Source organism: Trematomus bernacchii, unplaced genomic scaffold, assembly GCF_902827165.1.
Source record: "Trematomus bernacchii unplaced genomic scaffold, fTreBer1.1, whole genome shotgun sequence".
Classification (NCBI taxonomy): Eukaryota; Metazoa; Chordata; class Actinopteri; order Perciformes; family Nototheniidae; genus Trematomus; species Trematomus bernacchii.
In genome coordinates this window covers 85457-99538 of record NW_022987657.1, presented here as the reverse complement: position 1 = coordinate 99538, position 14082 = coordinate 85457, and the positions used below count along the sequence as shown (strand labels likewise).

The 14082-nt window shown below is 43.5% G+C and overlaps 1 protein-coding gene across 2 annotated transcripts; it reads right to left on the bottom strand.

The window, feature by feature from the left end:
• Nucleotides 1-4491: 4491 nt before the first annotated feature.
• On the bottom strand, nucleotides 4492-13639 carry dusp27 (dual specificity phosphatase 27). 2 transcript variants are annotated; one of them, XM_034135352.1, is made up of 7 exons: nucleotides 13562-13639; nucleotides 12855-12981; nucleotides 12356-12474; nucleotides 10399-10630; nucleotides 8849-9066; nucleotides 7207-7658; nucleotides 4492-7014 (listed from the first exon to the last, which is right to left on the bottom strand). In XM_034135352.1, exons 2-7 carry the CDS (start codon nucleotides 12965-12967, stop codon nucleotides 4828-4830), a joined length of 3321 nt encoding a protein of 1106 aa, XP_033991243.1. In that variant the 5' UTR covers nucleotides 12968-12981; nucleotides 13562-13639; the 3' UTR covers nucleotides 4492-4827. The 2 variants fall into 2 exon arrangements, with proteins under 2 accessions (XP_033991243.1, XP_033991242.1); XM_034135351.1 differs by having other exon boundaries at nucleotides 12855-12984; nucleotides 13562-13637.
• Between the last annotated feature and the right edge of the window lie 443 nt (nucleotides 13640-14082).

Sequence of the window (14082 nt, the reverse complement as noted above, 5' to 3'; positions counted from 1 at the left end):
ACCAGGAGTCTAGTACCAGGAGTCTAGCACCAGGAGTCTAGTACCAGGAGACTAGTACCAGGAGTCTAGTGCCAGGGGTCTAGTACCAGGAGTCTAGTACCAGGAGTCTAGTGCCAGGAGTCTAGTACCAGGAGTCTAGTACCAGGAGTCTAGTACCAGGAGTCTAGTACCAGGAGTCTAGTGCCAGGGGTCTAGTACCAGGAGTCTAGTACCAGGAGTCTAGTACCAGGAGTCTAGTGCCAGGAGTCTAGTGCCAGGGTCTAGTACCAGGAGTCTAGTACCAGGAGTCTAGTACCAGGAGTCTAGTACCAGGAGTCTAGTACCAGGAGTCTAGTACCAGGAGACTAGTACCAGGAGTCTAGTACCAGGAGTCTAGTACCAGGAGTCTAGTACCAGGAGTCTAGTACCAGGAGACTAGTACCAGGAGTCTAGTGCCAGGGGTCTAGAACCAGGAGTCTAGTACCAGGAGTCTAGTGCCAGGAGTCTAGTACCAGGAGTCTAGTACCAGGAGTCTAGTACCAGGAGTCTAGTACCAGGAGTCTAGTGCCAGGAGTCTAGTGCCAGGAGTCTAGTACCAGGAGTCTAGTACCAGGAGTCTAGTACCAGGAGTCTAGTACCAGGAGTCTAGTACCAGGAGACTAGTACCAGGAGTCTAGTGCCAGGGGTCTAGTACCAGGAGTCTAGTACCAGGAGTCTAGTGCCAGGAGTCTAGTACCAGGAGTCTAGTACCAGGAGTCTAGTACCAGGAGTCTAGTACCAGGAGTCTAGTGCCAGGGGTCTAGTACCAGGAGTCTAGTACCAGGAGTCTAGTGCCAGGAGTCTAGTGCCAGGAGTCTAGTGCCAGGGTCTAGTACCAGGAGTCTAGTACCAGGAGTCTAGTACCAGGAGTCTAGTACCAGGAGTCTAGTACCAGGGGTCTAGTGCCAGGGGTCTAGTACCAGGAGTCTAGTACCAGGGGTCTAGTACCAGGAGTCTAGTACCAGGAGTCTAGTACCAGGAGTCTAGCACCAGGAGACTAGAGTCTAGTACCAGGAGTCTAGTGCCAGGGGTCTAGCACCAGGAGTCTAGTGTTTATCTCCCTTTAAATTAATTATTAAAATACAGATTTAACGTAAAACCCGCTCTATAAATGCAGTTCTGCAGATTTGTTCTCCTGTTATTATATCTCTCTCCTCGCAGCAGATCAACATTCCCACGCTGGTTGATCCAGCCGGTATGCAAAGCTTCTCAATAAGCTGCTTTTACACTCTCATTATGTCTTTACTGTAGCACACACCTGCGTTTCTTTAAATAAACACGTTATCAGGAGAGAAATACATCAGAAGGTCACCGGAACATGTTTAAAGAAACGCTATATTTGAGTGTTATTGACTATTCAAGTGTTTTTTTTATCAATAATGAGCCTTTTATTAACTCTTAAAATGTTTCCTCAAGCACTACTACTGTCCGGCAGTGGCTCAGTCAGCAAGGGCTTGGACTGTGAGCCGTAGGGTGGTCGGTTCAAGTCCCCGACCAGACCTAAATATGGAGTGTGGTCTGCTACTTGGAGAGGTCCCAGTTCACCTCCTGGGCCCTGCGGTGGTGCCCTTGAGCAACGCACCGGATTACAATTATTTAATAAAAGTCCAATTCAAGCGATTTTCAGTATTATGTTGACACCAATATATATATAAATAAACACAGAACATCCTGCAATAGGAATAGGAACTACTCTGTAATACCTTCATACACATGTACACTTTGTTATATTCCTTTTAATGTATACTTTATATACATTTACAGGTAATGCAGTGTTTTAAGTAACTTATTTAACTTGATAACACAGACTTGAAGTAACAGTTATACATTAAACTACTAGGTATTACTAAAATAGTGTGTCTGCCTTCGAGCTAGTGGAGTTAATACATTTTTTAACATGATTCTGTCGTTTTTTCGCCGTAATATGAGTCATATTTCAATGTAAACTGGTCGGTAAAAGGCCTCAGTGAAAATGTATATTTTCAGAAAGTGGGTATTAACGCCCTCTTGTGGTCACGGTGAGTTACTGCAGCTGCTTTTCTGTCAAGCTAGAGGAATTGCATATTACATACCACTTCCGGTAACATCCTACAAAATAAAAAATTGTATGTAAAAGACGGAGGTGTATTTTAGTTTTTAAAACGTTCAATATTTACTTTAAGACTTTATCTGACTACACGGTATTGTAGTCAACTTGATAGAGAAACGTATCACATCTTCTACATCTACTCACTAAGCGGGAAGACATTGTATTTTAAGGAAACAGTTCGTTTAGCTTCGGCTAATGTTGTGTGCTAATCATACGGTGGCCGAGACGCGCTGAAAACACATACGGCTAACACATAGAGCTAAGGTAACCGGGAGACTCGAGGGACTAACTGAGAGCTAGGTAGTTAATACACGTTTTAACATGTATCCTGTCTTTATTTCACCGTATTATGAGTCATATTTCAATGTAAACTGGTCGGCAAAAAAACTTAGTGAAAATGTATATTAATGGCACTATGTTCAGAAAGTGGGTATTAACGCCCTCTTGTGGTCACGGTGAGTTACTGCAGCTTCATTTCTGTCAAGCTAGAGGAATTGCATATTACATACCACTTCCTGTAACATCCTACAAAATAAAACATTGTATGTAACAGACGGAAGTGTATTTTAGTTTTTAAAACGTTCAATTTTACTTTACGACTTTATCTGACTGCACTGTATTGTAGTCAACTTTATACAGCAACGTGAGTCATATTTCAATGTGAATTGGACGCTAAAAGGCTAGAAGAAGTGCATATTGCATACCACTTCCTGTAACATCCTTCAAAATAAAACTCTTTATAATGGAACAGAACGATGTTTCCATGGACTGGATGTTATGTGATAATGACTTTGTATCTACCGTACTAATAATGTATATGTTACTGTTTCTCTTTTAACAGCAAGAAAATAACCAGAACCAATGTTTGAAGCTCTCAGTTAGTCCCTCCCGGCTACTTTAGTGTTAGCCGTATGTGTTTTCAGCGCGTTGAGCCCTCTCCGCCACCGTATGATTAGCACACAGCATTAGCCAAAGCTAAACGAACTGTTTCCTTCAAATAAAATGTCTTTCCGCTTAGTGAGTAGATGTAGAAGATGTAATACGTTTCTCTATCAAGTTCACTACAATACCGTGCAGTCAGATAAAGTATTAAAGTAAAATTGAGAGTTAAAAAAACTAAAATACACTTCCGTCTGTTAGAGAACATGTTTTATTTTGAAGGATATTACAGGAAGTGGTATGTAATATGCAATTCCTCTAGCTTGACAGAAAAGCAGCTGCAGTAACTCACCGTGACCACAAGAGGGCGTTAATACCCACTTTCTGAACATAGTGCCATTAATATACATTTTCACTGAGGCCTTTTACCGACCGATTTACATTTAAATATGACTCATATTACGAAGAACAAACTAAATAATGTTAAAATATGTATTTATACCACTAGCACGAGGGCGGACACACTATCTGAGTTACACACAATAGTTTAATGTATAACTTTTAATGAGTTAGTTACTGTTCTCATAAAACCGAAAGAAATTATAGTAAAGTTAGACATTGTATAAAAGCACTCTACTTCCGGTGAAGACTTACAAAATAAAAGCTTCTAAATATGTATATATTTTTTTAATTAATTTTGTTCCAACAGAACATGGATATATATACATATATATATATATATATATATATATATATATATATATATATATATATATATATATATATATATATATACATCTTTAAAGGCAGTCTGATTCTTTATAAAAAAAATTATACGTATTTCAATGTTCGCTTGCTTTAGCATTTTAGCTTACCCTGATAAGCATAGATATATATATATATCGATGCTGATAAGGATGCATTGGTTACATCCGGGTCCCGTTACATCCGGGTCCCTTCGTTGTGCCAAAGGTGCGTTTCTTTAAGCTCTTTTTGGAGGAGGGCGATAAGTTATTACGAACATTTGGATATGGTGGATTGTAAGAAGTAATTCTAGGAACAGCAAACTGAAATGTTTATGATTTGACACTGAATTGATATAATCGAGTACTTCAATCTCCTCTTCCCTTACTACCAAGACAAATAATATTTAATACTATTTTTTAGTATTGATTAACTTCTTTTCATGCCAAAATGACTGAAAAGGGCGTCATCTTACATCCTGAATGATAGCATGCAAATCCTAGGACTCGAAGTATAATTACATTCCTTATCGATTAACTCAAATCCACCCAGTTGATTATCGTGGATCACAACAAAGAAAAAGCATAAAATTCACACATTTAAGAAACGTTCAAAACAGATCATTCCTTGGGTTTTTCAGACTAAAACAAATATTTATATGTATTTGTTATTTTTTTCTCTTTTATTATTTGTAATATTCTAAAAATTTTATTTGTTAATGTAATTATATAGAAATAACCACAAGCCATTATTTGTCAGAATATTTATTGCAATAATAAAACAAAGTGGTTTTTGTCACGTCATCTTCCATTAAAATATTTACTAAACGTGTTTTACAATCAGTTTTACATTCAACGGTGGTGCAACCAAAACCTTCAATATGGAATAAACTAGTTATAATAATAATAAAGACGATACAATTAATCTTCATGAAGATGAGAAGGCACAAGTACTAGTTTCATTTCCACGATGTACCTCACAGCTCGTTTCCAGGTGTTTTGCCCTTTTAGGAAACACATTCTTCAAATTGAAAGTCCACGATGTACCTCACAGCTCGTTTCCAGTCGGTATACGTCACACTTTCTTTCCTAAATCTCTTAAGTCTCACTCCTGCTCTGTGATTTGGCGTCCTGCTGTGCTCGCCAGGCTTCCAGCACCTCATCGTCTTCACATTCTGCGGCGGCTCGTTCCCTGACCCTCTGCCTGGTTTGGGCGATGAAGGTGGCGATATCGTCGTCTTCTTCGCTTGCTTCCTCCCTCCTGCTGCTCCTCCCTTCGGTCTCGCTGCTTGCGTATCGAGACTGACTGACGAACTTCCTCTTGGTGGCGACATCGAGGTAGCTCTCCTCTCCGTGCGACCTCCCCGCTCCCCGACTTTGCGACTGAGCGAAGCCGTTGCTGGAAGGCTCCTCTTGTAACCTTGATCTGAATCTGGAGGCGTAGGTTTCCTCCTCTTCTTCGTCGACGGCGGCGTACGAGGCCCTGCGGCTCGAGAAGTCGAACTCGGAAGCGGACGCGTCGAGATCGTCGTAAGGATCCTCCACGACTTCTGTCTTCCTGGGAGGAGGACGGACGCTGATCAGCCAGTCGTCGACGCTCGTGTTCTTATCTCTCTCCAGCACAGGGTTCAGATTCAAGCACCCGGAGAGGCCGTAATTCCTCACAGGTCTCTCCTTTTTCTTCGGCTCCTGGAGGAACTCTTCCTCCTTCTTCTTCCTCTCTGCCTCCTCTTCGTCGTCTTCGTCCTCCTTCGGTTTCTTCTTCTTGTACAAGGTGCTGCGCTTGTTGTCCTCCAGGATCTTCTTCTTCTCGTAGGTGGACATCTTGCCCCTCATCTCCGATTTCATCTCTTTGTCCATGGCGTTCAGTTTCCCCATGTCCACCTGGTCCTGGAAGAGGCTGTAAAGCGGCACGCTGGTGGTGGTGATCTTGTTTTTCTTGGAGCCGAGGGTTAGACCGGAGTTTCCTGAGAGGACGGACGTCGCCCGGCTTCGACTCTGCGACAGAGCGCTGGAATAGGAAGCGCCGCTCAACAAAGACGCCCTATCGTCGTCAACAACACGTCCTGAAATCACACTCGCCGCGCCGCCGTAGCTAACCTCAGTCCCGGCTCGTGACGGCGGAGGCAGGCTCATCTCGCTCTGCTTCTGCTTGATGGTTTCGGAGACGACGTTAGCGATCCAGTTCTGGATGCTCGCCAGGTTCACCATGGGTTCTCCTCCCGGTCCCTGCATCGTAGGAACCGGGAGGATCGGAGGAACGCTCTGCGCTGATCTGACGCTGCGATGCTGCGACACTGAAGATATGATGGAGGATCTGCCGCTGAGCATGGACATGGTGTCGTCGTTGGCGACACTCGGAGGCCCGGTAACTCCGGCGCCGGCCCAGAAAGCGGAAAGCGGGATCGTTCCGCCGCTAACCATGCTCTCGTTCTCATCAAAGCTGCAAATGGACTGACTTTCTTCCAGATTTTTCTTGGAGCGCTCCAGGAGTTCCTCGCGCCTTTGTCTCCGTTTCACCGTCGCAGAATCCTCGCCGCGGCTCATCTCCAAAATCTCGTGAGTGTTCTCCTCCCCGAGGCGCTTCTGCTGCCTCATCTTCCACGACTGATACGCCGTCAGGTTCACGTCTTGGAAGGCCGGCGTCTTGGCCTCTCCTTCGCCGCCGTCTCCATCTCCTACTGAACTTTTCTCGCCGTCCTCGCGATCTTTCTTGTTCCAGCCGAACTGGATCCTCTTGACTCGCCAGCGCTCCAGAGGCGTCATCTTCTCCTTGTTCTTCTGGCAGAAGTTGTACATGGAGCTGTTGTCGGACATGATGCTCTCCACTTCCTCGTCCATTTTCTTTGTCTTGTCTTCTTCTGTGTTTGTGCTCTCGCTGCCTTCCTCGTCCTCCTTCTTACGGTAGCGAGCAGCCGCTTGCTCCTCGATTTCCTTCAACCTCTGCCTCCACAGGTCGGAGTAGCTGCTGCAGCTGGAGGTGGACATGGCGTCTGACGGTGGACGTTTAAAGCGGCGCTTCAACTTCTCTTTCACGACTCGAACATCTTCGCTGGTGACGCTTTCCACGTCTGCATCAGCGCCTTCCTTCCTCACTCGTCCCCCAAAAAGAGACTCCCCGTCCTCTCCGTCGCTGTTCAGCTGCGCCTCCCACCAGTCGTCGTCTTTGTACTTCTCGTTTCTCCGCTGCCACTCTCGGATCATGCTGTCGAGTCCGTCCTCATCGTCGTCTTCTCCGCCTTCCTGCTCGGGGAGGACGATCTCTTCCTGATCCTGCGTGGATCCCTGGAGGCAGAGAGGACAAGAGTACACGCATCCTTTACTCAAAAAGTACTCTGGTGAAAGTAGAAGTACTGACTAAACTTCTTCACTCAAGTAGTTATATAGTATTTGTACTCCACGACTTCCCACCTCTGGTTGCTTTTATCCATTCTTAAAAATGAACTTAAGTACAGTAACGAAGTATTTGTATCCCACCTCTGGTCCCTGGTTGTTGGATCCGATCAATCTGCTCCTGAGTGCCGCAGCGGAGGAGGCGACGCTGCTCATCACGCTTCCTCCGTCCTCCTCCTCTTCCATCACGATGGAGTGCGCTTTCACCCCGATCATGCTCTGCTCCTCATCTTTATCCGTATCATCATCATCATCATCATCATCATCTCCACCGTCTCCGAAGATGCGGTTCCTGGCGCGAGCGTCGATGACGGAGCACTGGCTGAGCGTGTCGTCGTCGTCGTCCCGCTCCTCCATCAGGGTCTCGTTGAGGTTCCTCAGCTGCTTCAGGAAGCCCTCGTTGGGGTTGATGGAGCGCTTCTTCCTCATGGAGCTCAGGGCCTCCATGATGCTCAGGTTATGGAAGATCATCAGGTAGGAAGCCACCAGCACGGCAGAGCGACTCGCGCCCATCATGGACACCACCAGGACCTTCCCTGCAGGAAAACACATACGCAGATATTTAGTTTTCTTTGCATTTTTATCAACGCCTTGTCGTGTTCTGACACACAACACAAACAGGTACGTCTTATCTTCTTATCTTCTTATCTTCTTCTCTTCTTCTCTTAGGAAGAAGCACATACTTATTTTTCACATTGACATTTCAGACCAAACAATCAACAGTGAACAAACTGAAATGTTGACTTTAATTAAATGTATTATGTCAACAGATTTCACATATCTGCATTAGGTTAGTCGAAAGCAATAATATTAAGTTTAAATATTAGGTGCCACTTAACACTATTACTTTCAACTAACCTTATAAAGTTATGTGGAACCTGTTGACGTAATGCGTTTAATTAAAGTCACGGTTTCAGTGAATTAAGGACATAATAAGCATAAAAATGTAATTTTTGTATTACATTTAAATATGTTTTAACTACAACCAAGGAAAGATAGTGTAGAAGGAGAAACCGGACATTCATCTGAAATGAAAATGAGCGTTCTACGTTTCCAGATTCAGAGTTTAATAAACTTTTGTGTTTGTATGGATGTATCGGTGAGGCTCTCATTGTGAAGAATAACCATATGACGTAGATGTTATCTCGCTTTGAGTAAAGACAGTGTGACCGTGACGTGATCCTCTCCATCGAACACAAGACCTCTCTTCAGAAAAAACACTTCTGGGAAAACGGTGTGTAAGTGTGGAGATGCTCACACACACACACACACACACACACACACACACACACACACACACACACACACACACACACACACACACACACACACACACACACACACACACACACACACACACACACACACACACACACACACACACACACACACGCCTTATATAACCTGGTGTGTTACTAATTAACAACAGCTTTCATATCATGTTCCTGATCCGCTTCCAGAATTCATATGCTTGCACATTTTTTTACATGTTCTTCCTCTGCTCATACCACACCCTAATTTGCAAATGTAATTATATTCTTGGTCTGTACTTTAAACTGATTTCTAGTAACTGCACACTTTTTATTTTATTTATTTTCTAGCATTATTTTGTAATCTGCCATATGTCTAATGTTGGGGAATGTTTGGTTGTGTTTGTGTGATGTGACAAATGTAAAAAATCAACAAATACATATAAAAATATGATGGTATTATGGTAAATCCTCACCTTTGTGTGTGAGCAGAGCCTCGTCCAGGAACTCAGCGCTGGGTCTGAAGTGGACGGCGATGTCTGCTTCGGGGAAGTCGTCCACCTCGATGCCGAGGTACGTGATGCTCATGCCGGAGTAGAACGACTCGCCCGTGTAAACGCCGGTGCCGTGCGCTGCGTTCAGGATGTGCGTGATGCCCATGCGCTTCAGACGGGCCTTGTTCACCGCCACAGATCTGGAACATGGAGCAACAACTTCTAGATTAATACAACAGATTCAAGTCACGATAACACAACTTTTAAGACCATGTTGTGTCTCTTTGAGTCTCTTTGAGTCTCTTTGAGTCTCTTTGAGTCTCTTTGAGTCTCTTTGTCGTCATGTTGAGTCTCTTTGAGTCTCTTTGTGTCTCTTTGAGTCTCTTTGAGTCTCTTTGAGTCTCTTTGAGTCTCTTTGTCGTCATGTTGAGTCTCTTTGAGTCTCTTTGAGTCTCTTTGAGTCTCTTTGTCGTCATGTTGAGTCTCTTTGAGTCTCTTTGTGTCTCTTTGAGTCTCTTTGAGTCTCTTTGAGTCTCTTTGTGTCTCTTTGTGTCTCTTTGAGTCTCTTTGAGTCTCTTTGAGTCTCTTTGTCGTCATGTTGAGTCTCTTTGAGTCTCTTTGAGTCTCTTTGAGTCTCTTTGTCGTCATGTTGAGTCTCTTTGAGTCTCTCTGAGTCTCTTTGAGTCTCTTTGAGTCTCTTTGTCGTCATGTTGAGTCTCTTTGAGTCTCTTTGTGTCTCTTTGAGTCTCTTTGAGTCTCTTTGTGTCTCTTTGAGTCTCTTTGAGTCTCTTTGTGTCTCTTTGAGTCTCTTTGAGTCTCTTTGAGTCTCTTTGTCGTCATGTTGAGTCTCTTTGAGTCTCTTTGTGTCTCTTTGAGTCTCTTTGAGTCTCTTTGAGTCTCTTTGAGTCTCTTTGTGTCTCTTTGAATCTCTTTGAGTCTCTTTGAGTCTCTTTGTCGTCATGTTGAGTCTCTTTGTGTCTCTTTGAGTCTCTTTGAGTCTCTTTGAGTCTCTTTGTGTCTCTTTGAGTCTCTTTGAGTCTCTTTGTCGTCATGTTGAGTCTCTTTGAGTCTCTTTGAGTCTCTTTGAGTCTCTTTGTGTCTCTTTGAGTCTCTTTGAGTCTCTTTGTCGTCATGTTGTGTCTCTTTGAGTCTCTTTGTCGTCATGTTGAGTCTCTTTGAGTCTCTTTGTCGTCATGTTGTGTCTCTTTGAGTCTCTTTGAGTCTCTTTGAGTCTCTTTGTCGTCATGTTGAGTCTCTTTGAGTCTCTTTGTCGTCATGTTGTGTCTCTTTGAGTCTCTTTGAGTCTCTTTGAGTCTCTTTGAGCCTCTTTGTCGTCATGTTGAGTCTCTTTGAGTCTCTTTGTCGTCATGTTGAGTCTCTATGAGTCTCTTTGAGTCTCTTTGAGTCTCTTTGTGTCTCTTTGTCGTCATGTTGTGTCTCTTTGAGTCTCTTTGTCGTCATGTTGTGTCTCTATACGTCGGATGCTGTACCCTCACTCTCAGTATCTCAGATGAATCGTGTGTTGGACTCACTTCTCAGCGATGAAGATGTTGGGCCACACTTCGTCCACGGCGTTGTCTTTGACGTCCAGGCGGTCCTGCACCATGGCCCTCTGGATGTCCAGAACGCAGGGGGTGTTGTAGGGGCTGCGGTCGTCCATCATGTCCTTCACCCGGTTGTAAAGGTCTTCCACCATCAGCTGCTCGGCCGTCTCCAGCATCGACTCTGGGATGGATTCGGCTCTGACGCTGCGGGGGGGCAGCTCTGAAGGGGGGGAGGAGACAAAACAATGAACCAGGTGGACGAAACAAACCAGTCCTGATATAATACAACCTTTGGCCACTAAAACACACAGTTGAGGACAGAAGACACGACCATAAAGTGATGCAAAACGTCTACAAAGTGATGCAAAACAACCGTATATAGACAGAGTACGACCATAAAGACATGTCAAACGATGAAAACGACCACAAAGAGACCTTAAAGAGACACAAATGACTGCAAGGCTAGCAAAAAAAGACATAATACGACCGCGAAACAATGCAACACCACCAAAAAGAGACTAAAATAAAAACCTGGATAATACACAACCAAAACAAGCAAGGCAAAAGCAAGAGAGTAAGACCACAAACAGAAGCAAATAGACAAAGTATTGCTTTAGAGACATGTTAAAAGTCTGCTAAATGATGGAAACGACCACAAAGAGACAGAATACGACTCAGAGAGACTCCAAATGACTGCAGAACACGCTAAAATAAGATGCAAACAACCAAAATACGTCTGCAAAATGACTTAAAAGAGACTAATTTCACACATTTAGACTGCAGTGTCCTCCCAGCATGCAACACTGTGGGTTCATATCATTGCAAAGCATTTGAGATGTAGAGATGAGTGTCTTCCCTGCAGATGAAACAGTTATTTCTAATAAAGCTTCAGTGATGTGCCGAGAGGAAACAGATCTTCACCTCATTAGACATGTTTAAAGAGCAGACAGAACGGCGTCTGCATGACGAAGAGGAGTTAACATCTGCTCCATTTCAATAACTTCCTCATTGTTAGCAATCCTCCACTCAGAGGGAGGGGTCTGTCATTTCCCCTTTTCAAACCAGGGCCATTATAAACATATCATCTCAGAGGGTATTAATGTTTTGGGATTTCTGTCTGCATTAAGTTCTGAAATCTCAAAGAAAATTCCCCGTTTCCTTGTAAAGAGACTTTGAGTCACACACACACACACACACACACACACACACACACACACACACACACACACACACACACACACACACACACACACACACACACACACACACACACACACACACACACACACACACACACACACACACACACACACACACACAGAGTCACACACAGAGTCTCACACAGAGTCACACACACACAGAGTCTCACACACACAGAGTCTCACACGCACACACAGAGTCACACACACACACACACACACACACACACACACACACACACACACAGAGTCACACACAGAGTCTCACACAGAGTCACACACGCACACACACACACACAGAGTCTCACACGCACACACAGAGTCACACACACACACACACAGAGTCTCACACACACACACACACACACACACACACACACAGAGTCACACACAGAGTCTCACACAGAGTCACACACGCACACACACACACACAGAGTCTCACACGCACACACAGAGTCACACACACACACACACAGAGTCTCACACACACACACACAGTCTCTATCTCTCTCTTTCTCTCACACACACACCCTCGTTGATGATCTGTTTGGTAGCGATGGAGGAGGACAGGTGGATCACACACACACACACACACACACACACACACACAACACACACACACACACACACACACACACACACAAACACACACACACACACACACACACACACACACACACAACACACACACCACACACACACACACACACACACACACACACACACACACACACACCCATCCTCACCCTCGTTGATGATCTGTTTGGCAGCGATGGCGGAGGACAGGTGGATGGGCTCCATGAAGATGCTCTCAGCGTCCGAGCCGGAGATCATGGAGAACCGGGAGGAGGACGCCATGGAGAAACTGCAGGGAAACAGTTAGACATATATATTATGATTATATGTATGTTTAGAGAAACTGAAATATCCCCAACACAAATCAAGGGGATCAAATAGCTTGAAGACTTTTATTTAAAACCTTACCTTATTGTTATTACACTAGGTAGTGGTATTAGTTTGACTTTATTTTACTTACTTATAACTCTATTTATTAAATGTTTTCAGGTGTAAGTAATAAAAGTTTTGACTCTAATTTCTTATCTATTTTCTTTTAAATGCACGTGTCTGTATGACTTTATATTTATTACTATTTTTTGTATTCTTCTTATGTTGTTGTGATACAACGTACTATTGTTATTTATTTTACTGAATTAATATATCTTATTTATATATTTGTATGTGTACCTGGGTGAGGGGCAGCGCAGGTAATGCGACTGAACCCCCAGGACGCTCCTCTCCTCGTCTTCATCAGGAACCGTCTGATCACTCAGCTCTCCGCTCTCATTGGTCGACGCCATGGCAACCAAGATCCCTGCTTCCATTCATAAAAAAAACAGCAACTTCAATTCCCATTAAAGGGGGACACAACTCCCATTAAAGGGGGACACAGTTCCCATTAAAGGGGGACATAACTCCCATTAAAGGGGGACACTACACACACAAACACGGGTCGAATTTAGTTTTTTTTGGGGCTGTTTTCCTTCCATTTGGTGAATTTAGATCACCAAAAGCTAGCATTAGCTTCATTAGCATATCTAAACAAAACCTGTAGTATACAAAAAGGGGGAGTGTTATTATGGTCTGTTAATTGGTTACCTTAATCAACACAAACCCAATAAGACTAACTTAGAAAATTAGTTTTAATGACGTTACTGTTAGTCTGTAAGTGTGTGTGTGTGTGTGTGTGTGTGTGTGTGTGTGTGTGTGTGTGTCATATCTATTTATAAGACAGAGTCAGCAGCTGCCTGAGAGCCTGAGAGCTCTGAAAGGCCTCACAGCTCTAAACTTTAAACAACAACAACAACAACAAAACGAAATACAAGTGAGAAAAACTGGAGAGAATATCTTCATATAAAACACCCGCGTGTGTGTGTGAGTGTGTGTGAGCTTACCTCGGTCACAGTGTGTGTGTGAAGCTGGTCGTCTGTAGCTGATGACGGTCAGACTGACACTAAAGTTAGAGAGACCCCAGAGACCCCCCCCCCCCCCCCCCACTGACACCTGACACCACAGAGTAATCGAGTACTGGTACTGGGCAAAATATTTAAATAATACACATCACTATGACACAGTCATACTTTACATTAAAACACTTATTTTTTATATTACAAGTTCTCTGAAGTGTTAAGTTTAAATATGCAACTGAGGCACTTGAACATATTTACCCCTTTGTGTTAGAAAATACTGATACATTATTATTTATCTTCATTGTTGCCTCACTTCGAGTGTTTAAAGCCTTGGAAATGAGGCAGAAATCATGAAAAATGTATTTATTTGTTGTATTAGTATACATTGTATTGCAGCTCTGTAGCCTGGGAGCCTTCATATATATTATTACTATTATTATCAATAACAGAGATACTATATAAAAGTATAACATCATTGTATTTAACGTAAGATTATTCATAATTAA

Coding starts and splice junctions, on each gene's coding strand:
- dusp27 (XM_034135352.1), bottom strand. CDS start 12,967: ATGGCGTCGACCAATGAGAGCGGAGAGCTGAGTGATCAGACGGTTCCT. Junction 12,475..12,854: donor CTGCGCTGCCCCTCACCCAG/GTACACATACAA, acceptor GTTTCCCTGCAG/TTTCTCCATGGCGTCCTCCT. Junction 10,631..12,355: donor CAAACAGATCATCAACGAGG/GTGAGGATGGGT, acceptor CCCCCCCTTCAG/AGCTGCCCCCCCGCAGCGTC.